The sequence below is a fragment of the Neodiprion pinetum genome, chromosome 3 (genome assembly GCF_021155775.2).
Source record: "Neodiprion pinetum isolate iyNeoPine1 chromosome 3, iyNeoPine1.2, whole genome shotgun sequence".
In the NCBI taxonomy this organism is placed as follows: Eukaryota; Metazoa; Arthropoda; class Insecta; order Hymenoptera; family Diprionidae; genus Neodiprion; species Neodiprion pinetum.
In genome coordinates, this window is record NC_060234.1 from 41,746,043 (window position 1) to 41,772,569 (window position 26,527).

The 26,527-nt window shown below is 35.6% G+C and overlaps 2 protein-coding genes across 4 annotated transcripts; one reads left to right on the plus strand and one right to left on the minus strand.

Annotated features, from left to right (window-relative positions):
* The first annotated feature begins 25 nt into the window (after positions 1-25).
* Positions 26-5,578, plus strand: IntS8 (integrator complex subunit 8). Of its 3 annotated transcripts, XM_069134895.1 has the most exons (13): positions 26-240; positions 357-485; positions 568-982; positions 1,087-1,324; positions 1,731-1,967; positions 2,111-2,356; positions 2,440-2,689; positions 2,838-3,248; positions 3,505-3,759; positions 3,848-4,091; positions 4,178-4,296; positions 4,596-4,945; positions 5,036-5,578. In XM_069134895.1, exons 2-13 carry the CDS (start codon positions 368-370, stop codon positions 5,153-5,155), a joined length of 3,003 nt encoding a protein of 1,000 aa, XP_068990996.1. In that variant the 5' UTR covers positions 26-240; positions 357-367; the 3' UTR covers positions 5,156-5,578. The 3 variants fall into 3 exon arrangements, with proteins under 3 accessions (XP_068990996.1, XP_046473324.1, XP_046473323.1); XM_046617368.2 differs by lacking the exon at positions 26-240 and having other exon boundaries at positions 253-485; positions 4,596-4,949; XM_046617367.2 differs by lacking the exon at positions 26-240 and having other exon boundaries at positions 254-485.
* LOC124214759 (oxidative stress-induced growth inhibitor 1) lies at positions 5,395-25,714 on the minus strand. The gene is made up of 7 exons (XM_046617385.2): positions 24,621-25,714; positions 10,147-10,337; positions 8,169-8,530; positions 7,416-7,693; positions 7,046-7,314; positions 6,378-6,809; positions 5,395-6,274 (listed from the first exon to the last, which is right to left on the minus strand). Exons 2-7 carry the CDS (start codon positions 10,220-10,222, stop codon positions 6,009-6,011), a joined length of 1,683 nt encoding a protein of 560 aa, XP_046473341.1. The 5' UTR covers positions 10,223-10,337; positions 24,621-25,714; the 3' UTR covers positions 5,395-6,008.
* Positions 25,715-26,527: the final 813 nt, after the last annotated feature.

The following is a 26,527-nucleotide window of genomic DNA, read 5'->3' on the forward strand; positions in this document are numbered from 1 at the left end:
CTTATTGGTTTTCGCTGGGCACATTTTGCCACCTTACCCATGTATCTAGAAATGATTTGCATCTGAGAACAACAATCCGCACGGCTGTGTGTCCGGTACATAAAGGCGTCGATGCGGATTTTGCATTATTAATCATGGACCAAGATACTGGACATAGTGCCTGATTGATAATGACATATAATATGCATGCGTGTACAATAGATTGCCTGCCCGCAGGCGGAAAGCATCGAGCTTGAAAATGTGCGTATTTCTTCAGTTTCTGTCATGCGGTGCAATTATGCCGAAGTGACGCTAACCTCTTGTAAAGCTTGACATTTCCATCAATGAACATAAACTGAATTTAAATCATCTTTAAGCAAAAATAATCATGGACGTGGATTTACTGCGGCCAGGAACCGTTCCGATTTCACCTGACACAATATTATGGTTCGAGTTTCTATTGAATCCGTCTTTGCTCCACGAACATCTTTCCAAACCGTTTCCAGGTTAGTGATAAATTGTTTTTGCAAATACATATGTATTTAAAAAATTTATGTTTTGATAATATTCACACAATTTCCTTTTTAGACCCATCACCAACGGATCTGATAGTAAAATTCATGACAATAAATTTGGAACAAAGAGATAGTGATGTCAAAACCGTTGATGTCGACACAAACGAACAGATGCAAAATCTGAACAAGTGGAGTCTCAAAAATTTGGCACTAAAAATTCTTTCGCTGAAAGTAGCTGCCTATTTGAAATGGGACCTAGATAGTTTGGAGACAAAATTATCGCTGCCAATGCAGATTTCACTGCTGCAGGATCTGTTTTACGTAGTGACAGAAACCATTGTTGAAATTCCAATGATACCTGAGTACCAATTGAATTCCATGAGCGATCAGCTTCTTTTTACAGTCGTTCTTTACCACAGGTGGCATTTGAGAGCGATCGTCTGTAAGTCATTAAACAGTCGACAGATCAAACAACCGTTTGCTCACATGTAAGTATTCAACTACTGTTTTGATTTTGTTCTGATCATTATAATATTCATTTTTATCTCTACCAAATATCATTGCCTGTGTTTCACTGTCGATTTTTTTGTAGCCCAGGTACACAAGAGGTAACATATGTTCCTCCTGCTGTGACCGACGATATAATGAGAAAGCTAGAGACGTATCTTCCCAACACCATCAATACTCTGAATGCTGTTTTGGAATTAAATGATATTTCACCAAAGGTCTTATCGTTTGAGACATTTGTTATGCTAACTGAGGATAGTACGGAGTGCAAACAGAATTGGGAAAACATGTACAGTATAAGCATTGAAGAATTCAAATGCCAGGTATATTTAAAATTCCGTATATAATTGAGCTTCATTTTTTAATAACCCCCTAGCTTTTTCTTCAATTTTGTTCGAGCTTATTTTTCTCGTATATTTTGTGTTAGAAGTGTGAATCAAAATGTTGTTTGATAGTCAACTTATGATAAATGAAAACATCATTCCTCTGATTCCTAAAACAATTTTACAATACTTTGAACGATATTGATTATGTATGTTGGTGTTATGTTGCACATGGTATTACACGCGACTACCTTATTCAATCATTCTGATAACGGCTAACTGCCGATTTATATTCTATTCTAAATTTTTTAAATCCATCATCAAGTATAATTTGCGTTTTAATTTACATATATTTCAAAAGAGAGCATTTTTTTAAAATGTAAACCACTGTTCTATCAATTTACAGATACACTATGATCTTGCAGTATTTCATCTCCTCCGGGAGGATTATGAAAGCGCCAAGCGACACGTTAGCGGTGCCAAAAAACTATTTGAAAAGCTGGACACTTCTGTTCCCTTGATATATTGCACAGTCCAAAAGGAATATCTGGATGGTTATTGTCTGGCTTGTGAAATACCAGTGGAAAATATCAAGACAGATCTCGTTCAACAAATGCACTCGTCTATCAAAGACCAGTACACGGTATGTACAATATGGGGTTTAAAAAAAAAGTAACGTATAATCTCTACCCAGAATAAAATATATATCTATTGTTTTAATGAACTGTGGTTGTCAAAATCTTAATTATACTCGAATTACATTACATGCATCGCTTATTCTTTCAGAACATCGTACAGGTGCTGCAGGCAGACAATGTGAGCAGAGAAATTCCTCAAGTTTATAGGGACAATTTAGAGTTGGATATACAGGGTGGAATGGTTAATAGAAAGATTATTGTGGCTCGTGATTTGCTTGTACAAATTCAGTGCCTTAATTTAGTCAGGAAGGTGCTTGAAAGCGAGATTCTCCTTGGTGACTATATTGCAGAAATTAAAACTGCAGGTGCAAAGGGACTCAGCACACTTTTCTGGGTACAAAAAAATTCTGTACAAATATTTATCATTTTATTTGAGTTTTTTTTTATTCAATAAACTAGCACTATTTTTCTTTTTAGGCTTTTGGTAGTGTCATAGACAAAGTGACAGAACTGGATAAGAGGCGTATTTCACGGTTCTTATTGTATCTTGTACTGAGTGGTGAAATAGACGGACTTGCAAGTCAATTACTTGAAGATGCGAATCTCAGATCATTATTCAATGAAGAAGAATTAGAGGAAGTAAAGAGAAAGGCCGAACAGGATGACCTTGAGATTCCAGATTTGTTAACAAACAACGAATGGGGAATTCAAACAGTGACCTATACACGTAAGCCTGAAACGAAATTGTTTCAAATCCTTAATTATTACATAAATTTATAAAAATATTTATACTCGTAGAATTTGGCTAGAATAAATTTTACTGACAAAGTATTCCAATTATATGAATGTGAAGCTCACTAGCGTTGGCATTCCAGAAAACTCAAGAGTGGACATCGGTACTTTGGAGCAGCGTATAATTCTGTCTTACAACCCGCATGAAATACGTGAACTTTTAATACATATTGCCAGTACGAACCGAAGGAAACCGATATGGCGAGTGAACAACTGTTGGGTACTTCCTATTCCTTTACAAAGTGTGGTAATGTCATTGCCAAGAGGCTTACTGCAGAATTATTCCTACGTACTCCTAGCCAAAAGTCGAGAACTTGTCACAACCAAAGACTTTGTTGGTGCTAAAGAGATGCTGAATATCCTACAGCAGGAAGTGCAGCTCAATGTAGCTGGTGGCAACAGTTCAATATTCAAATTATGCCAACTTGTGGCATGGGAAGCATTGTTGATCGAAATATTGCACTGTCTCTACGTCTGGCCAGCCAATAATATTTGTAGGTATAATTTGTATTCGTTTGCTGTTGAAAAATATGAATATGAATAATATTTTTCGTTCATTCGGTCCTACAACCGTGTGATTAAATTATGCCCCGTTTTGATGGTGATTGCTCAGAATACTAGCTACTTGAAGATTGAATAGTTGTTGAACATGGAATAATGAATCTACTTTTACTCGTCAATTTATATTGATGTAATTAATGAGTTTACATACTGTTCGAAATTATGTACGACTGAATATTTATGACGCAGGTGACATGCAAACTTTGGTTGGGGAGTGTAAACAGTGTCTGGGTGCTTTACAAGCTACAGATCAAGTTATCCCGCGACAAGAGATAATCGAATATTGCATAATATTTTTGCTGAATATGGCTGAATGGGATTATTTAACAACTATAGAAAAACGATGGAGTTACTCTGAGTTCGCAGCAGCGATAAGCACAGTTTGCCAAGACATTGTTAAGCACAAAGGAAGTAGAAAGTTCCCCAGAGAAGCCTGGGACATGGGTAATGAATAATGAAAAGTTTCACTACACACCTACATCCAAAAACAAAGTAAAACGACACAACTGATTTCCGTACTTTTATAAATCAGTTCTAGCAGTGTTTGGGCCGGGCAGTCAACAACCGCAAAAACGAAGCAATAGCGGATCTAGTGGAAGCAGTGCTTCTAGGGATGCTATTATAGCAGTAAGTGGAGCTCTCAGTCGACTTCGAGAACCTACTGCTCTCACAGCAGTAACATCGCTACTGGCACGGCTGCATAACGTTCTCCGTGACGAATCTAGCCTCGAGCTTCACACCCAATACTTGAATCTTTGGCCGGCTGCCGTTTCCAAGTATGATTATGTTATGAAATTTTTTTTACTTATCTCAAGAACAGTAAAAATGGGGATATATTTTTGTATGAAATTGTTATTTGCAGTTCTAATTCGTACAACACGAGGACGATTGGGGAATTCTTGTTTCAAGTTTTGTCTCAAGCGCTCAAGTATTACCCGAGTAATGTTTCTTGGTTAAAATTGATGGCAGATCTTAATTTTGGTGAGTTAGTCATGACCGATAAAATATGAACTTTGCTACTGCAGTTAAAAGTCTTATTAAGCGCCGTTTTAATCAACATTGTAAAGGTTTCAAAATTAATAAATTTTTATCAGCATACATAGAGCTAAATTGAAGTGAATAATCAGTGAATTCACCTTCAGCAGTTAATTAGTGATATCAAAATCACTTGTTTCTAAGCTTGCCAAAATATGGTACGGTACTGATGAAAGTTGAACACGTTTGACAAAATAAGTTACATCGATCAAATTGTCAGCCTGTTTATTTTATGCATGTTCCAGTTCTCGGCTATCACGAAAGTGCCATGAAGTATTACCTTGAGGCCACGATGGTTGCCAGTGATCTCTTCAGCCTGCCTGTGCCACGCACTCAGATTGATGATCTCGTCTATCGGCGAATGATTAAATGCTGCGAGCACTTGCAATGTTACACACAAGCAGCAGTATTGTGTCAATTTTTAGAAGAAGTAGATTATGCTTTAGCGTTCAAGATGATGTCTAGCGATCGGAAGAGCTGCGCTGCAGCTGATGCCATGGATGCTTATTATCACTGTATATGGGACACCACGGTTCTCGAGTTTCTTATATATTTACACACTAAACGAGGCGAGCACCATAGAAAACAGCTCGCGGTAGGTAAATTGTTGAATATACATACTAAATACTTCTCTTTTTGCTGAACTTGATATGATTTTATGTTGGAAATACTTTTTCTTTTTCAGATCAAAATTATAGGACTGTTAGAATTAAACTCTAATAATAATGAAGAAATTCAACGCGAAGCTGCAAATATTCGAAAAGCAAAATTTTTGAGAGCTTTGGCCAAACAATATGTGTATTAATTAATTTCATAGAAACATCTGTACGTTGAATTGTGTAAATACCTTGAATTGATTTCAGTCCATGAATCTATCAATAATAGACGTTTCTAACATAGAATTCCCTTATTTTGAAGTGAGCATATCTGCGAATAGAAATATCGTTGAGGAAAGAATAAAGTCGAAAACAGACAGATATAGTCGTATATTTTCACCCGTAGCAAGAGAAAATAAAGGGAGAGGAGATAAAGAGCGACACAGGCTTTAATAAATATAGTTTAATGTCATTGGCTGATTCATAAATTATTTTGCGAAATCCAAAGCAGTGCTAGGTATCGTGTGTTCTAGAGTATCACAGATTAATAAATATATTTTATAATCTAGATTATTAATAAAACTCTTCAACAATGCCAGTTCGTATCCAACATAAATAAAATAGTCACTGATGGATCAGTTGAAAAACCAAAAAACATGAAAAAAGCATCAAATCGAATATGTTCAATCATGTAAATATGTCTCATATGTTTAAATAAATGTCCTTGTCTATGAAAAACGCCTGATCCGAAAATTATAATAATAATATATAAAAAGTAATGAAAAATAAAAATAATATACTTAAAAATGATATATATATATATATGCGATATCGTTATATAAATGCTTACATTCCAAACGGTATGTACAATTTGGATAACAACAAATTTAATGACAATTGAGTCACTGTAGTATATTAAGTTAGTTAGCACTACACACACACTTTGAGCAAATAAGTGAATAGTGCGTTGAGGTACCGGCATCAGGTAGTAAGTGATGCTCAATGCAGATAGGATTTGAATGACGAGGATGTTACCACACATCGCCCGCCATTTGTAACACTTCATTTCTTTTTAGCTCGATGTGTGACATTACAAGTTGCGTTAAGAATATGTGTTAGGACCCCAAATGCTCCGCCTTGAGTAAAACGAACAAAGTTATCTCCCGCAAGCGGTCCGAGAGCATATAGGCCTTTAGCTGGTGCACGATTAACTTCGTAAGTGAAATCGTCAACAAGTATGGGGTTTGATCGCCCGTCTATAGGCTTTGATGGATCTTTCCCCAGTCCTAAACCGCTTTCTTGTAAGAACGAAAGATCTGGTCGAGAACCTGTAATGTAAAGATTAATTTTTGCATGTTTAAGAACTATCATTTTAACATCAGTTTTTTATAGGTGAAAATAACGTCTCAATAATGACGAACAGTAACATACCAATGAGAATTGCGACAACAGACACTTCAAACGATCGAAGCTCTCCGTTTGGTGAACAGAGGGTGACGAGTTTCTTCCCATTAGACGAACAATTTGAATTTGGATGGAGATCGACGAGAGTATAATTAGAAAGTGCCTGGTATAGTGGATAGTTAGTCCCTCCGTCAGCCATCATCTCATAAACTTTATGGTATTCTGGGTACATAGAAGGAGGCAGCCACCTCAGTCGATCACTGCCGACGGATATTCCATTCTTTCCGACTCCTTTTTCTCTCTTGACATTATTGTTGGACCAGTATTCTGTATTGTTGTTGTTGTGACGAAAAGCATGAAGAACAGGAATACCTCGGAAGCGAGCGGCGGTCACAGCGTCCGCTGCGCTCAGTCCAGCTCCAATGATTAAGACAGGATCAGCTAATCTGTCTCTACATTCTGAAAAATGAATCTTACCTTATTACCATATCAATTGTCATGTAAAGCAACGACTGAACTCGGCACGTCAGAACTTGTGTCGTACAATAAACGGGTATTCGTGCAAATTTCCGCATCAATTGACTGTGAGTAAAAACGTTGCCGCAAACTCCGCGTTATCTAGGGTAAAAGTTACTTCAGCTTAAAAATTCATTGCCTGATCATTAATGAATTCATCACTAATGCAATATACTCACGTTGCATGGCTATACAATCGAGCTTTGTTTCTAGATCATTCAAGTCGTGGGTTAGCCAGTTGGAGTTGGAATCTTCACCGGGTAATCCCAGGCGATTCGAGTGGTCAGATGCACCTGTTGCCAGAACTACCCTTTTAGCACGGTACTCAAAGCGTTTGCCACTGTCGTTTTCCACACCTTGTACTATCCATTTATATTCTGAGGTATCGTTCTCTGCATCGCCATCTTTCTGATTATTTACAGGCCTTACAGACGTCACTGTGGTCCCACTATGGGTAGAGGTAAAGTTGAAGCGACATTAAAACGAACTGTGAAAGAAGGAAAACTTTCCAAGTAGTTGTGTAAATTTAAAATTCATTCGCATACCTACCATCGAAAGTACTTTTCGAGCTTCTGTATCCTCACGTAATCCCTAAAGTATTTAGCCACCGTCCCAACTAGTACTCGTCCAAGTCCTTTATAGCTGCTAAGCTTCTCTTGCGTTAGGAACGGATTTGGGATTTGATCGCCTGTTCCTGTTGACGTTAAACTATGATCGTGCACTTCTCGCTGCTCTGCTTCGACCATCGATTCCCAAGTTTTGATGTCGAGACCGGGTAAGGACATCCACCGGCTGAGGCTGATTGTTAAGACGTTAGGATCCATTGCCTGGAAATTAAACACACAGTGTTAAAGTAAGATGCAAAAAGTTATTTTTGAGATTCTGTATCGAGTGAATTAACTATGTCAAGGGTAATGCAGCGACCGTAACACGATTGTCTATTTAACATTATTAGAAATAATTATATCAAACTAACCCAGATAGATAAATTGTTCAGTGTCAAAGTTGATTGAAAAGTGGTTACAAATGGAATGTCAGTGGATCAATGCTACTCGTGATAAAAGTGATCAGGAAAGAATGTGTCGGTACAGTATTTAGCATACATAGATATTGGACATTGAGTTTCAACAGTGATTAGCGAACTGAGGAGCTTATTGCATGACTTGGACTCATGACCCATTTTGGAGAAAATTTTGAAGGTAATTGCAATCAGTCCATTTCTGGGCTTCTTGTATTGCTGACAAATAGTACAAGCATGAGGTCTAAACATTATTAAAGCTTGACATATGGAATTTATGTTACCTGCCACGCTCCGCCAGGCGCACCTTTCCCCAGGGCAACATGATCAAATACTTCGTGGTCTTCGCCGCCACTTTCCGTGCCAGGAGGAATCCATGTCAACAGTGGTGGCAGATCGAGGCCTGCATCTGTGCATGGATGTTGCAAGTGATCTATCAGAAGCGGCAGTGGTCTTCCACCGTTTCTGCCCTCCAAGCCCAGCGAAAGAGTCTCAAGGCCCCATCGAGTGTTGCACGCTAAACCGCTGCTAGTTCCATTAGCAAGTCGAGCTGTCAACATTTCATCACCCGGATGGGGTTCCCCTGTGTAATAGGGCCAATTTCCAGCCAGCATATACGAAAGGCAAATACTGCTCGGTCCATTCCCTGAAAAGGAAGTAGTTTTTTTATTGCATCTGTCGGACGAAGAAGTTTTGAAAAATTTGTAGAGGTACAGACTGCAGGAATAGTTATAGAAGTGGATTTACTATTGTATTGGCTCATAGAGCCGTTTCAGCAACTTCACAAGTTCCGAAGAAATTTATAACATCCAATAAGAGGAACTTCTTTGCTAATTGAATTCATTTGAGCATGAGATTTAAAAATTAATCGTTGGGAAGAAATGTTTCAAAGCTTGTTATATTTTTATTGTAAGACTGATTTAGGGCATCTACTACATGTACATACATACCTATACATAAGATATATTATACATGATACGTGTAATTAGAGTTCAGTCAATATTTGTCTCATTTTTTTTATATTCAATGAAATAGGCTGAGTCTTCTACATATACATACACAAGATTTCTGCTTCGAAACAGTCTGGAGATAAGTATACATTGTAGTTGCTTCAATATTTCGTCTTGTATAAAATAATTTTACCTTACTACTAATTGGTTAATTTTGCCTCTGGATTGACATATTCGTATTTCTTTCACTTAATTAATGCGTAAAAGTATAAACAGGTGTATAAGTGATATCGTCAGTGGTAGTAATTAATAATGTTTTGTTTGGACCTTTAATTTTCGAAAGTTAATTGTAACAGTTACGTAGATAACAACGTTTTTGTTTCTTGTTTGTCGTTGCGCTATCGCGTTATTAGGTATTGAAATTTAACTGACACAATGAAAACAGGACCGACGAATTGTTTACTGGATGTATTTTTGCGAACATACACTTATAAGCCAATGTTTCTTTAACTTAATTCTGATGCTGTATCTTGCGCTATGTAAACGCATTCTTATTCACATACATAATAGATACCAATTTTAAACTTGCATTACAACAGAAGACAACATTGATTGTTCACGATATGCAAATATGAAGCTATTCATATATGCAGTCTATAACACACACGTACATATACATATACATCCATGTTTTTGTACTTGATTACATAACTTTTCATCACTATTAATATTTTCAAAACAGGTATGGATTTATATATATATGTATATATAATACATTTAATACTTCTTTGTACTACACATGCAATATGGTATATGCTATAACATCCTGTGAAATGCATCATACACAAAAGGTATGCAACTTCGAAAATTATTATCACAGGGTACTTGTAAACGCGATAATATTCAAGAGTGAACCGCAGTGTAGGCAATTATGCATGCGACACGCGTACGAGTGAATTTTGCGATGTAATTTTCTAGTTCTCTAGGCTTTCATTAACGACGTAATACTAACTAGACAATTCTTGCTATAATTTAATTACGCGTGAAACAGCCCTCGATAATCGGTTAGTACTGGAAATAATTCCAAGTCCGAAATAAAATCGCAAGCGTGTCAATTACGGCGGCCATGTTGATTTTTTACTAGCATTTCATGAATCTTCTCGTTAAATATTGATCTAATGTTTTATTAAGCTAATTAGAGTATTTGAATCAAAAAATAGCTTCTGTCACATAAAAATTTGAGAACTAATGTCAAATTAATAATATTACATAGGTAAATAATATTATAGAAGTAAAAGAATTTTAGTCTTACCTACGATGACGACATCTTTGTACTGGATGTCATTATCTGCGAGATCTTCCGTGTAATGACAATGATCCTCGAACATTTTACCGTAGATCGATTCACGAAGAAAATTTATCTTGACGATTTATATATATCTATATCGAGTGTGTATATAAATATTATTGGATGTAAATCAGTCTTCCGAATTTCCTTATTATCTGCAACAGATGTGAAAAAATGCAAATTATTATCTTTATCGTAACGAAGGTAAAAATTCACAATAACGCAGTCATAATTTTTATTATTTCATTATATGCAGCCGCTCGTTATGGAAAACTAGTACGCGTAATAAGTAAACTGTGATCTTAGCGTAAAATCGAGCTACGATTATACATTGATGCACTGGTTTTATCATAAGTGAACAACCTCATGCACGCATACTTGAACAAATATTAAATATGTAGGTACACGTATTACAGAAGTGCACGAGTATTTGGACGGTCGGCAGGCACACGTGTGGCATTCCAGCTGAACTCGATCCACTTTTGACCTCACGTGTTCGGATTCAGTTCACCATTTTTTTTTTTTAATGAAACTGAATCGAACCGAGTCTTTTATTTCCGCGAAATTTTTTTATCATACCTGCCGTTCTTGAAAAAAAATCATGACTCGAAACCGTTTGACTCAAAAAATCTGAAAAAAATTCATGGTCTTCTTGTGGGCTGATAAAATTTTGAAAAAATCTGAGAAGTCAATCCGAACACACGAGCTCAAAAGTTGGTTGAGTTCAGCTGGAATGCCCCATGTGCTTTTCATGGTCAGTGGTTATGTTTATGAACCGTATATAGGTACATAAATATATTGTTTAACCCTTGCACATTTAGTCGTAATTTTCCTCGGTAAAAAGCAAACCCATAGAAATATGTCGCAGTGGTTCAGACACATAGCATATACTTAATTGAAAAGGTCAATTTCTGTACAAACACTGAATTTTTCATCACACATGTGATTCAATTACTATGGTTAATCACTATATAATTTCTCAGTAAGAACCCGATGACATCAAATGAATGAATTTATTACCGTTTATTACATTTTATGATTGAATAGTTACCATCGGGAGGGAAAGAAAAAAAAAAGTCAACATTTGTTCTGGTTAGAACACAGAGTGGAAATAATTATGACTCCATACGCATCGTTGATTATATAAAAAGAAATATTTAGCAAAAAATTCGTACATTAATTGACTGATTTAACAGTTACATATAATATAATATTTGTGAATCTTACGTTGAAAAATTTGTCGGAAAGTTTTTAATACAAGCAAGTGTCAGATAATTTATCGGAATAATTTTGCTTATCTTAGCAAAATGACCTGTAGAATCATGAACTGGAATAATCCAAACCAAATGATTAGTTTTATCTTTGATCCTGCCAATTCAAGGGTTACAGAGATTAGATGAACATACACACGTATGACAGTAATCGTCAAGAATATACATAGATACAGGTATACACCTACATTAAGTTTAAGTCTTGCGAATCATCGTTGCGTGTATTACATTGGAACTAAACTATCGTATAACATACAAACTCGGAGCAATTAAAACTGCAATTAAAAGCAATTAAAACAAAGTTTTCAACTTGCGACGTTTAATTCTTCTCACTTTACATGTTAATGACAATTAACCACGAATCGATATTCTGGCGGCTTGCGGTTATTGTTTCATTTCTTCCGTCTTATCGGCATTGATATAGCGATATATTATCATTATAGTTATTTTCTTTTTGCGAGATGAAGTTGATATTAAGGTCTCGAGATATCTGTTACAGCCATTTTTTAAAAGCACGATCGAATATATCACAGTATATATTATAAAATGTAGCTAGTTTTCTTTTCTAAACCGCGCAGACTGCAGTCGGTCCAGGTTCAGAAGTCCCAAGGCTTATTTCTTCGTATTTTTTACCTACCCAGAGGCATGCATAGATTATGTAAATACATGTGTTTATTCGAGGATCGACTAGCCTAGAAACTCATACACGTCTACGAAAAATTTGGCGTCTTGCCTATTATGTATACGTGCATGGATCTGTGTATGCGTACGTATATACTTATAGTCACCACCCTCGAGGCTGTCGGAGAGGTCTAGTCTGGTTTGAACTAGGTCAATTTTTGCAACATTATTTGCAACATGGATAAAAAAAAAATTCCCCACCCATTTGTATATGATCTATTTCTTATATTTTTTCATACATTTTATGTACCGTATAATTAAATTCTATATGCGTTTCAAAATCGCACGGTTTTCAAATATAAACGGACAAGACAATATTATTGGTTGAAAAATATTTGGAAAAATTTTACCCTGTGGTTTAAAAATTTGGAGTGGTGAGTTACTAAATAATTTTGTGCGTGCAGGTACGTTTTTTCTTTTTCTTTTCTTTTCTTTTTTCGTGCGTCTCGTAATAAATCACTCGCAAAAAGCTATCTAATATAATTTTATGCAGCAAAATTTACATCGGAGACGAGAACCAAGTAAATCAATCCGGGCATCGTCCGTTTCTCTTGAACAAATACACGAATACCGTATTACATACGTCATAATAATCGTTGGAATTGTGAAATTTGAATACATAAATTAAATATTCTATAAAACTTCTAACGTGAGTTTCAACAGGTTTAATCTATATAGGCACGTGATGTATCCGATATGCGACCGTAACATTGCCCCTGCTTATTTAACGATGTGCCTAACCGGTTTTAGGTATAATTTAACCCACGCATAACGCACCGCTTATATCTATACGATTTCCCGTATATAATATACAGCATTCAAAGGTATGAAAGAGCGAACCCGCCGGCAGGTGTATTAAATTTGAACCCCATTCGTATCGCCCTTTTTTAAAAAATACCGCGTTCCACGTCTTTCGGAGCCGATTTTTAAAAAATTAGGTGACCGTTTACATCACACCGAAATTAGATTTTAGTCAGAATTTAACGTACCGAAGTCAAGTTCACTTCTTTCCGTTTCCACTTGAAAAGAAAAAGAAAATATACAGTCGTATACTTGCAGAAAACTGAATCTGAATAATATATTTATGAACATGAATGTATAAACTTGATCTTTGCATATGCATTTATGTAAATACGTAAAATCGCGATTCATTAATTTCTCCTATCATACCGTATAAATCAGTAGCGAAAGTATGATTCTTAAAAACAGTAAAATGCGATTATATTCCGTAATAAGTGCGTTATAGAAATTATGAAGCGTAAGAATTCGATTATTATACTGTTTAACAATTATTACTAATAACTCGAAATCATCATTCACAAATTTCTTTTATCGTTCAAGTTATAAAAGGTTAACGTAGTATGGAAAATCATTTTCGCGCGTATTTATACTGTAAGTTGTATAATATAAATTGTCCGTATACGCGATCGCATGTTTTAGCGAATTCTGCGTACAAAATTCATCGACGAATTTTATAGCCCACTCTATGTGCGTACTGCGGACAAACTCTTTCGCCCTGCACATTGTCTTGTACTATACACAGCGGGGAGTTTGATCACTCGGCTAATTATAGCAATTACACCATGATTCAACTTGTCACATACACGTGCGTATGTAAGCCCAAGTCGTTCATAATTCCAAACGAAATTCCTATCGCGATATTATCCACATTGGGAATATCCACTAGAAGTCAATGATTCATTGTTCGTAATAAACATTAGCCAATTAATTGCAACTAGCTCTGGGGAGATTTTTATCCTCGAATTTAAAAACATACATTAGCTTCTCTTTATCAAATTAATTACTGAGATTACATTGACAATGTTGATTTTTTTGAAAAATTGGAAAATTCGAAGTCGTTTATGATATACGAGTCGGATTTTCGTCTTCGGCGAGGATTATAGTTTTTATTATCCGAATTTAATGGTCATTGTATGATTAAGACCGTATCAGTTAACACACCTCGCATCTTCGTGCATATCTTATAAAATTCTAATTGGACTGCGACTGCGTTCCTTTTTATAAAAGAGTAATTACAGATGTACAAAAGAAGATTCTTGCGAGTATTATACGCTCTGAATCTGATGTATGTATGTATTATACATACCTATGTTAGATATAGAAATTATACACATGCGCATCATGTTTTAGTTGCGTAACTTTACGAAACTGGTCTACTGTATATAGATATATACGTATACATATACAAAACATTAAATGCGTGCTCAGAATACATAACGTGACTCGCTCTTTTGGTAAAACGATACAATAAAACACCGTGAATACGTCGTAGTGATATTAATTTGGAAGATGTTCAATCGTCGTTATTTTAATACCATCTTATAAAAAAAAAAAACCATCAACGTGTGATCAAAAATTGTTTTACTAGACTAGGTATACATACTTTGAGACATAGTATATTATATACACTGAGAAAAATTTTTAGTTCCGGTTATCGCTCAGTCCTTGACTATTTTCATTTTTTATCACAATCGAAACATATATTTCTAGGTACAAAATGAAAATTAGTTTTTAGCTGTTACAGGAAAGTCTAGTATCCGTTACTATTCTTCCTCATTACGATCACTGTTACTATATTTTCTTGCGACTGATGCGAAAATTTAATGCTTGTGCAACGATAAATTGACGTTAAAGCCTTGTTTAACTAAAAAAGTATAGTAAACCGAACAAACTGATTTTGCGTTGCAATAACCAAAAAAGGATCGACAATATCGCAAAATGGTTACCCGTACCTCGTTTTTCGTAATTCCAACAACATTCAAACAGTTTTTTTAACGATACCTGTTTTACTGAATTTTTCTAGTTACTGTAACAAATGAAATTTTTCTCAGTGCACCTTGATTGACATCGTGTGACAACTTAACATTTAGATTAACTAGCCGTAAAAATAAAAATCAAATAAAAAAATCTTCGTTTATATGCGCTTTAGTAAAAACATCAATCTTCTTCAACGATTGGCGAATCATTATCTTTATCTTACTTTTACTCAAGCTGCAGTGCTTAAGATTACAGAGGTCTTTATAATTATATCACTGTCATACACTGTGCAGATTAAATTTTACATCGATGTGCGGAAGGTGCGATACGACAGTTGGAAAGGTTCGTTTTTGCGATATTACGCAACGAGAAAGCAAACTTTTAAATATAACAAAGATTGCGTGTATTATATGTATCGAGGAATGAATGACAAGGCTTCGGTAAAAGATCGATGTGATAACGTGCATTTAACAAGAATTTTTATGAATGCGGTAAAAAAAAATTTACACAAGACTAAATAGAGACGGTTTCAATTCATAAGACATTTAATCGTCCCGGCAAAGAATACGTATGTACCAGGTAGGTACGAATATTTTAGCTTCGAGCAATAGAAAAAATAAACTCAGCACAATTTATATTCGCTTGGCTAACATTTTTACCGCATTATTTAATTTCGCAATTATTTGCAGCGCATAAAACGTTATCGAATTCCTGGTTTTATCAACCTACGGTTGAAAAATAAAAGAGGATGACTTATTAATGTATATATAGATATATATATATATATACATACGTATGTAGGTGTCGACGTATTTGCGTTTATCGAGTAAATAGTGAATACCGAAGAATGATTTAACAGAGGTAGGTAAGGCTAAATTTACATCTAAATTAATATTCCGGAATGTTCTAGATCGCTCTGCTTCGGTATTAAAAAGCTCAACTGTGCAAAGCGATTCCTGCATTGTTCGCATAGGCGATCCAAAGGGCCCGGAAAAAATATACATATGTTCATATGCGTCAATCGATCGGACCGTTTTTAATTCCATTCTAATTTCGCGAATCAAAAACTGTTACGAGTAGGCTTGAAATATTTTTACAAAGTTTATCGTGCCACAAATGTACAAATCTAATTACTTTGAGGACGAATTTCAACTTCATTGTATAACTGTTTTCATATTTTATACTCTGGAATGGCGCCAGCCCGAGGATTATAGTGCGGTTAAGTAACAGTCTGTAATAAGTTATATAACACCTGCTGTCTGGTAGGCCATGTGCGAAATTTACCGATCGCGAATTTCGCTGCGATAAAAATGAAGAAGAGGACAGCTTATCACGGTATGCAACCCGATGTTATGTTATAAAAACTACTTTTCCATGGTGATAGAAAACGTTTTTGTTTACGGTATCAATCCACAGATCGATCTCGTCTGCTTTCATTATTTTTAACACTGTATTTTTACTGTAATTGCGTTAATAATATTGTAATCGAAAAGATTTTTTACACCAGTGAAATTACACTGAAGTCTAAATTCATACTTATAATTGAAATCACACTTGAAATCTGCTGAAATTAAATGATGCGGAAATATTTTATTAAAAATGAAAAGAAAAAAAAATAACTTGTTAGTGATATTTTGGCGATACCAGCGTCAATTTTCCGAGTGTAATTTTGGTAAAATCACGTACTGTAATACCTATAAGATTGTTACAAGAAGAGTGTTAAAATTGTATTCTTAGCTACTTCTGTCCCTCTGATTATACATTGATTGTGAGAAAGGCGACGTGATAACAGTTTCCTTGACTTTTTCATTCAATAATTGTCAACACGTCCTATCGCCGCGAATCCCAATGAGAAGTACAGAAAATAGGAAAAAAAACAGATAAAAAAATCATCACCAATGTTATTTGAGTCAACGATAACGACCACTAATGTTACAACATTCTTTGCGATTTAAGAAATAAAACTGTGCAACTTGGAAAAACACAAGTTAGATATCGACAATTTCAGGAAAGTTAATATAATCGAAGAACGTTAAACATGATTAAATTCTAGTATTTTTTATTCGATCCTCGTGTATCTGGGCTTAATTTTCTCGCTAAGCAGACCCACACAAATACTTTCAAAATAATGGAGAAAATTTTCAGATTGTAGTTTAGTCAATAACCCGCATGAAAATGTAATTCTTGGCTATCATCTGTTGCAGCGCGATTACTCAAATCTGTTTTTAACTGTCGTATGTTAGCGATAACACATAATTTAGTTTTTTAGAATATTTATTCGTCAAGTAGATTACATCTATGAACTGCAGTATAACTAACCTGTCAGCATTGCTTCCGACTAACTCCTGTGTCTCACACACTTACCAACTAGGATTAAAAGTCCCTAGACCTCAATATTAACCATTAAGGAGATGAGTGTTCGTAAATTTTTCTACGCCAAAACGTTATAACCATAGATTATAACATTTAAGATTATAATATACGAAAAACTACGAATCGTTGCGAAATCCAAGTTCACAAAACTACGAATCGGCCCAAATACTGTACTTTTGCGTAGAAATTTCGTTAAAAATTCGTATAAATTTTCATCGAAATTTATAGAATCATTTTCGCCAGGGAACACTGTTGGAAATTTAAAAAAAAATTAAATCTCCGTCTCTCCTTGAACTTCCGTTCGATCCAGATTTCATTGCCTGCTTCGCCGCATTTCCTCAATTGCCAATAACGCATATAAACAGTCTTGCTTTTCCCACATAACAATCGGAGACCTTCGTTTCGCATTACAGCGAAGGACGGCATGCTCAACGAGGAAATCGCGGTGGTTATACCTACAATAATCTCGAGCGATCTGACCTCACGACCACACTTGCCAATGCCAGTTTTCGAATGTATGCATGTTAAAACGCTTCGACTTATAACCGTGGCAGTCATTAATTTGTCCTTGTTAGTTTTTTCCGCCACGTTCACGGCTCTTGTTATATGTTATATATACTCGTGTCCGCATTTGCGACATTTTCTTGTTCGACCTTTTGTTCTTGGACGCTCCCTCCGGCTGTTTTTGGCATCTTATAACACCTAGAACGGGTGTCTTACTGCAGGCTTTTTACGGATCAATCACCTTCACTCCAAGGGTCGTAGTCTGCAGACCCTCTTACGGAGCTGCACGACTTCTGATGTGATTGTGAGCGCGGAACAACGATAAGAAAATGCGGGTGTGATGAGAATGTAGGTATTGTGGTAAAACGGTGTGAGGATAAAAATATTGAACGATAATTCCTTGAACTGTAGTTGTTTTTCAATTGCAGTTTTTGTTCGAAAAAATTGTGCGCAGAAATGAATATTTCTGGACGTAATAAACTTCTTGTAGAGTTTATATCGAAAAAAAAAACAACAACAATCAATTCCAGTCTCACAATTTTACTACACTTAATCGTACATCTCGAATTCTGCGTTCATATTTTGCCGACAAATGAATTTGCTGTACAGAAAAGAAAAACGAGAAGTTTAAAAATAAAATCTATTCAATGATATAAGAATAATGACGCGAATATCTTGTGCCTTGTTTAACAAGATTAATAAAAAACGATAACAGCTGGGTGGAAAATTTAACAAGCTAGAGAACGACGCAGAAGGACGTCTGTTCATGTAATAAATTATTATACAGCGAAATTAAGTATAAGTCATGAATAAATTTTTTTCCCATACCTACTATGATTTTTACGTTATAAAATAATCATCTGTTAATCAGTAATTTGCGCGTGCTGGAATTTTCAAACTCCATAGATAATTTCTAGGATATCTGTAAGTAATTAGGGTGTGCCGAAAAAAAAACAAAAAACAATATCAAATGCGCATCAAAATTTCGGTAGAGCGTCTGAAATAGAATATCTCAACCAAATATGAGCTTTTAATATTTATATTTAGAGGTGCCTATTTCGTTTTTTCCACTCTCCATTTAAATTACTTATGAAGAATGTAAATATAGATTCTTAGAGGAAATTTCAAGCTCTATAAAAAAGTACTTAGACAAAATTTTCCTAACTCTAATCGATTACGAGATACTCGGCTACAAACACTGAGTCGTATTGAACATCTTTTAATCGGTTAGAGTTGAGAAAATTCTATCTTAATACTTTTTTCTAGAGCGTGAAATTTCCTATGAGAATTTGTACGTAGATAGTTTATAAGCCAAGCGACTTACGAGAAAAAAAAAATGTTAAATAAATGTCGGACTTCCGTTACGTGTTATTTAAATGGAAAATGGAAAAAAAAATAGGCAACACTAAATATCAATATTAAGAGCTCTAATTTGGATAAGATATTCTATTTGAGACGCTCGTTCAAAATTTGAATTTTTTGGCACACCGTAATCTGTGCAGACAATATCAATTCCGAAAAGTATCAGAGACGCATTCCATGCGTCAAAATATTTCGAAACTGGTTTAACGTATAATATGAACTGAATAATAAGCGCAGGTAACGGTTATCACACAGGATAATGTATGAAAATTTATGTAATATCGTTATATGAAGTATGATTTGCGTATATTTCACGTACGTGCCTCGCTCACTTGCGCCAACGGGCATACAATATGTCTGTTCACGATAAAACTGCGAGATTAAAATGCGAAATGACGTATACGTAATTCACCATTTTTTAACGAGTCATGGTCGAGAGCCGCATACAGTTAACCGCGTTGAGCGTAAACGCTGCACGTAATTATTATGAACATTGCAAAAACGACGATCCATCTCGCAAGATTGATTCGCAAATCATGCGGACGGTTAAAAATTTTTCATCATCGTTATAAAAATATCGGTAGAAATAATTTCCATGTCTTTAGTAATATTGATCTGACTATAGTACTTATATTACACCAGCTTTCATTACTCCGACCAATCATTTCATACAAATATGATTTTCGGCAGTATATTATACGTCACGAATTCGCGCTGTATCCAAAGATATTACACATACCTACTGTAATTCAAAATTTATTCCACGCGACGTATAATTGCGTCACCTGATATTACGAACAGATTATATGTATAGTCAGCCGGTAGAATATAATACGCAGATATAAAAATGTGTATTAGATAAATGATATACATATAGAAAGGAACGAATCATTCTAGAAGCACTTGTAAAGTTTACCCGTTATAGATAAGTCGTCATAAATTTGATACACGTATTAAATAATACCGTATAATCTCCGTTGGGAATTGATTAATTCAGTTGATGCACTTCGGTTAATCTTTTTCATATGACCTTTAAATTTTGACGCGAATCCTACTTCAGAGATAATAATGATAATAATGGTGCGAAGAAAAGTCGAGAATTGTTTGTGTCGCTGTTATCGCACTTTCTGCTTTTCCGAGTCGCACATTGTTATGAAGAGAGAGAGAGAGAGAGAGAGAGAGAGAGAGAGAGAGAGAGAGAGAGAGAGACTTGATTACATATCGGTATTTAAAAGGCAACTGGCTGTCTCTGGGGTAATAAATTACAATGACACTTATAATTAATATTACAGTCGTTGGTCTTCGCGCTGTGTTGTTGTATTTTTTAATTTTATTACAATAGTGATTTTACAGTCTGTCTAGTGTCAATCATTAAATTTCTAATATTTACCGTACATAATGATTATATGACACGTTATGTGCTTAACGGTTGAGGTGTTGTTATACTAAACATTGGGTATGCATATTTGCCAATGACAAACTTGCCGCGAAACAACTTGAGCAACTCCCGTCATGATTAATACAGTCGAGGTGAAAGCGTTCACATGAATTAATTTTGAAAAAAAAAAAACTCGTTACGAGTATAATCTAAACCTATCGATGATTAGATTTTAAATTCGACATTATCTATTCGTGCTTGCAACTGATCTCCGTTTGTCCTGTATAAATACTGAGAATTCAATCTACGTGTACTTTGATTTTCAGCGTAAATGCGTAACGTATCGGTTGTTTATTTTGTGGAAATTTACTGAGCACTTGATATTTCTGTTATAGAACTGATTGTGTGCATGCAATAGATGAGAAAATGATAAAGTTGAGTAATCATTCGGCACGGGACAGCGACAAATATTTCCTCTGCTCATCAAGTATTTGATAGAGGGTCACATTTTATATAAATAATATACACAATCACGTGCAGCAGGTGAACGAAAAACTGCATTGCAAGTCCTGATTCGTATTCTTGATTGGTATTTAAGGGTAATTAATTTTTTCTCCTTTTTTCAGATTGTTTTTTACTGGATTTTAATCACAAGCGTTATATCAAATACACGGTGCTAAGAAAAAGAGCACATTTTACTCGAAACTGCCGGAAAAGAGGAACACATCAAGGTTTTTGGTAAAAAAAAAAACCCGATTTTAGTCCGAACACAGTTGTTTTTACCGTTTCTAGATTAAATTCTGCATTTCACGAAGTATATTTTACCAAAAAATCTGACGTGTCCCTCTTTTACTACGCTTTTGATTAATATTTCCTCTTTCGTGTAGCTTCCGATAAAAAATAAAAAATTAGCAAGCGAGCTATTCTATAATTAGACAAGGAGAGCGCGATATATTTTTGTACGTGCATTTAAATTTTTTTAACTCATTAACGAACATCTCATTACTGAAATATTGTAATTCTTTCTTATTCACGATCAGATGCGTAATGGAAAATTTCAAGTTGTCGGTACTGGTTATACTGGAATAAAGAATAAAAAAGTTCAGTTACAGACGATTCGCAAATTCTTCGATTATCACATGTCCTTGAGTCGTTCCTCGCGAATCCCTACGTCGGCCTTAATTTTGCGGGTGTTCGGAACTCCTATAATATTACAATATAAGGTTTCACAAACAGTTACAGGCGTTCGAAGAAGCCTGAGAACCAAACGAGAACCGAAACTCCGCTTAAAAATATACAAATAACTGGGGATTTCCGAACTTCAAGAGAGTTGTCCATGCATTATAGAGTAATAAAAATCCCGACTCTCGTTCGTTCCAAGTTAATTCGCTTAAACGTGCAGTAAGAGCTGGACCAGTGCCATTTATTATCCCACACATGTGTCTAATGACCCAACCTTGTCAAAATCTCAAGTGTAAACATAACCGGTTAAACACCGCGTATAATCGGAGAGGATTTGAATATCAGAGGCAAAGTGCGGGAACTGGTCAGCCCATTTTGCGTGATTGTATATGTGTTCAATATTACGACGTACACGTGGGCGGGTTTTATCAGTAGCCGAATCTCAAGTTCAACGATAAAACCGAAGGCCTTGATTCCTGTAGCCAATACGTAGTGACCGGTTTAGTATTAGACACGAACAAACTGCGCTGCGATCAAAGCCCTTTCATTGCGTAAAGATTGCTTAAGTCCCGCTTAGAAATAAACGATAAACGCGCCAAGCACTTTTTGCGCGATATTGTAATACATTAGCAGCCCGTTGCGGCTCCATCAGCAAATATTTTCAAATCGTTCTCGTAGAAAAAGTATTATAGACACAGCCGCGTGTGCTCTTAGCGAACTTTTTTTGTAGAGGTCATTGAAATCTTGAAAACTTGAATTGAACGTAACTTTCCTCTACCGGTAAAAGTTTAGTCAGCGTTCTCGTAAGTGTGTGCGTGTGTGGGTGAGATCCCCTTCCGAATGGGCCTAAAAATATCGTTATATCTTCAAAACTATTGATATGGATTTAACGAAATATAGCTTAAAATCTGGCCAGATGTTTCAGCTATCGACAGGGGAAAAATAATCAGAATCGGTTCAGTAGTTCTGGAGTTATAAGCGAACATTGGAACAGAGATAACGAGACGTTGAGTTGTGTATGCGTAGAGAAGGGATAAGACGAAAAGCGATTCACCGGAAAACCGAAAATCATTCTGGGTTTGATTCTTTTCGTATTATACAACGTTCCTACGTATTGCATTATTGTACTGCAAGTTTCAAGGACTTTGTTTCAATTCAGGACTTTAATCTGTGCGCATAAATCGAATAGGAATATATGACGTAGTCAAGTTGTACGTGAATATTGTCTGTAAGGTGTAATTGCACCGGTTATTAACTCGTTTATTGACGTCGTAAACAAGAGACACAATAAACGGTGATTTATATATGTATATAATTAATTTTTCCTGAACATATTCTTCCGTGTCTCACCAGGTCGTCTTTTTCGTTCTCGGAGAATGTAACATATTTCCTTTCATACCGCAATTGATTTTCAATACAAATTTCGGAATGTAAAAATTACATTCAACCATGGACGATTCAACGCACATCGATATAAGCTGCGAAAAAAAGTTTTATCATTCTGTCGAATTAGTGCGAAGAACATAAATCACATAACTCGCAAAACTTCATAGACTAATCGTCGATCGCAGGTCAGTATTTTACAATACAAGAGCGTGGGATATGTCCGTTTGTTTTCTAGAAACATCGCCGTATTTATTTATGACTCGGAGTTTAACAAAGAGTTGGACTAGTTTTGTTTTCTTACCTCTTTCTCTTTTCTAAAAACGGACACCGTCCGCGTGCAATGGAGATACGAACTAGTTTTTTTGAATCTTGACTATACCTATGATACGAGCAGGGTTGCAAATTTTTTAATGAAAAACTAATGGTTAATGCATTACTTTTTCATTAAAAAATTTGCAACCCTGAATACGAGCGCGTAGGTACGTACCTATAGCGTAGAAATACATAAGTTCGTCACAATTCTCAAACCGATCGATAACGTACCTAGACACATATTATGTAGGTACACATGTACAATATATGTATACATGTGCAGGTATAGAATAATAAAAAAGTGTTCGCAAACAAGCGTGGATGAAAATTATATTTATCTAATTTGCCCTACTTGAAAGGCCGGTCACTACGTACGAATACCTTTACAAAAAAGAATGATAATTTATGTAAGATTGTGTAAGATTTCTGCATGGCCAACCACCTTCGACAGGGATTATTTGTATGCTTTCAAATATACAATGGAGCATGTAATAACATCGTACTTGTATCGATCTGTTATGGTTTCTCTATTTTTACGTCCGTTACATCGATAGAACGTCGTATAGAGGATGTGTTTGAAATATGCATATCACCGCGTTCGATTATAAGTCGTACCAACCTATCTATACGTGCCCTTCCGCAACGCGGAAGATTGATTCGAGCGATATTACAAGTACCTATAACGATATTTATCGGAATTTTTATCACGCTTATCGAACTGCATATCAGGCATCGTTTACTCGATGAGATAATTTAACCTTACAAAAAACAATCACTAAGTCAAATATTGGACAGGTATAGTATGGTATCAGATGAGTGTAACATTCGAATTTGAATTTAACCATGGACTACACATAGAGTATAGGTAAGACGGTATGATGCGCATCTAATATATGTAACATGTAAACGTCAGAGTGGAGGAACCGCATATGCCATGGAAATTTGAGACGTTAATGTATTTTTACTACCGTCACGTTCAAAGAAACGTGCATAATAATGGCAAGTAGAAAAAGGAAATTTTCACGGTATTCTGATCTGTAAAAAACTGAGGCAGGCACAATAACTATCGGTTTTTTCTCGTGAATTGCCTGCAGCTTGTACACCACGTTGCGTAACGTAATCAACTTTACGACGAATATAAGCATGATGCGGTGAGAGAAGGTGAAATTAAGTGAGTAGGTAACAGATAAAGAATTTTAAAAAATACTTACCTATATATTCACAGCTTCCGCGGTGAAGTGGTTGTTAGAGAAGTATAATTATATGTTTAACAATGGTATTAAAATAGTATTTTTACTCCCTTTTTTTAAGTTCTTTAAAAAATCTTCATATATTTTCAGAGAAAAATATACAATATATTCGTATGATATTTAAATGTGTGTATAAATATTTTTGTAATTAATAATGAATGTATTAGTTTTTATTAACGTTTTATTAATGTGTTCGTTTTTTTTTCAATAGTAAGACACCGTCTGATCAGGAATGAAATGTAAAAATTACTTTTTTTTTTATATTTATTTTTAAGGCAACACTACATACAGTTACATTCGACAGAATGTATTTGCGCCTGTTCGTGAAATCGCGTTACTTTAACAAACTTGATACCGGTTTTGGCTCGCGTATAGACTTAGATTAATACGCGTGATTTGTAAGATCGCGACTTCACTTTTACTTGTCGCAAAAAGGATAGAATAGGAAGAAAAATAACGTGCTTCTACTCACACAACTCGTACCAAATGTTAATAAAGCACCCGCCTTTACGCGAAGACGGTTACCGGCAAACTGAATCTATCCCGCATGTGATGTCGGATGTCGAATGCTAAGGTATCGCGTGAACTGGATACGCAACTCCCACTCTCATTCTTTCGGATCCAAATCTATGACCAATAGTAAAACACTTTCGCAGGCGACTTCCTTTCACGTTCAGGGGGTAGATAAAAAATTTATATTAATACCGAAAGTGTTATCGATTAGATTTTTGCTGCGGCGGTTTTTCACTCTTTTTATTTATTTTCTTAGTATTTCACATTTTACAAATTTATACAGTCATATAGTTTATTCTTACGTGAAAATTGGAAAGAAAAGCCTGTCGACATGTGTCATATACAGGCTGTTTATTTATATACTCTTGTAGTGTGTGTCTACAATATGTATTTTTATGTATACACATACACATGTAATCCATCTAATAATATGTATAAACGTCTAATTTCTGTGAAACGATTTCAGGTTTCTTCACGTGGACATGCGTCGTTGAGAGCTAAAAGCGACAAGGAGGGTATTGATCTGCGCAGACGTTGAATATTTTGGGAATCTCCACGGCAACTTCACCGGGGTGTTCTAAAATATGATTTCACCATAGATTGGATTGGCGAGAGGTGTCTTCACCGATCAACTATTCGTTTTTCAATTTACCTATCTAAAAATGACGTCACGTCTCTCCGGTTGTGCGGTTGCAGCTTAAAAGTGCAGTTCAGGACTGGGGGCACATGTTCCTTCAGTTCGATTTTACACGTTTTCATATTTTAACTGTTTTTCTAAAAATTAAGATCGTTTATCAACAATTAGAAAAATCGGACCCAATAAAAACACCCAAGTCTAAAGATTGGAAGACACAGAATACATTTATTAATTTTTGGCGTACTGTGTAGACAAGCTTAGGGGTGCGCTTCAAAATCAGTTCCCAGTGCTGTCATGCATGTTCTATTTTTTTGGCGGTACCGAGTTCGTGGGTAAATCTGCCTCTGCCCTAGGGAGTTTTTAGCACTGTAAACTAATTTTGGAGCACACCCTAGAAATGATCAGTGGCAGTGTTGCCAATTTGATGGTTCCGTAGCTGGATATGGATTTCTTGAACATCGAATTAAGATTTTTTTGCCCATTTTGCGACACATCTCAAGCCTGGCAATTTTTTAAGGAGGTTCGGAGAATCCTGAAGATTTTTAATAGCCCGCAGTAATTCTTGCAGTCATTTGAGATTGCCTAACGTTACGTCTCAGTCGATAACTGCGGCAACGCTCTCTCTGCGCCTGACCTTTACGAACGTGCAGTTACCATAAGAGAACCTTACCCACTCTTACCATGGTTCTCGGATCAATACCGACATACACAAGCTTAG

Excerpts from the sequence above, each read along its gene's own strand:
- IntS8 (XM_069134895.1), top strand. The coding sequence starts at position 368 with ATGGACGTGGATTTACTGCGGCCAGGAACCGTTCCGATTTCACCTGAC. Across the intron at positions 486-567 it reads TCTTTCCAAACCGTTTCCAG|ACCCATCACCAACGGATCTG; the intron begins GTTAGTGATAAA and ends TTTCCTTTTTAG. Across the intron at positions 3,249-3,504 it reads CTGGCCAGCCAATAATATTT|GTGACATGCAAACTTTGGTT; the intron begins GTAGGTATAATT and ends TTTATGACGCAG.
- LOC124214759 (XM_046617385.2), bottom strand. The coding sequence starts at position 10,222 with ATGTTCGAGGATCATTGTCATTACACGGAAGATCTCGCAGATAATGAC. Across the intron at positions 7,694-8,168 it reads CGCCTGGCGGAGCGTGGCAG|GCAATGGATCCTAACGTCTT; the intron begins GTAACATAAATT and ends TTTAATTTCCAG. Across the intron at positions 6,275-6,377 it reads TGTTGTCGCAATTCTCATTG|GTTCTCGACCAGATCTTTCG; the intron begins GTATGTTACTGT and ends TTTACATTACAG.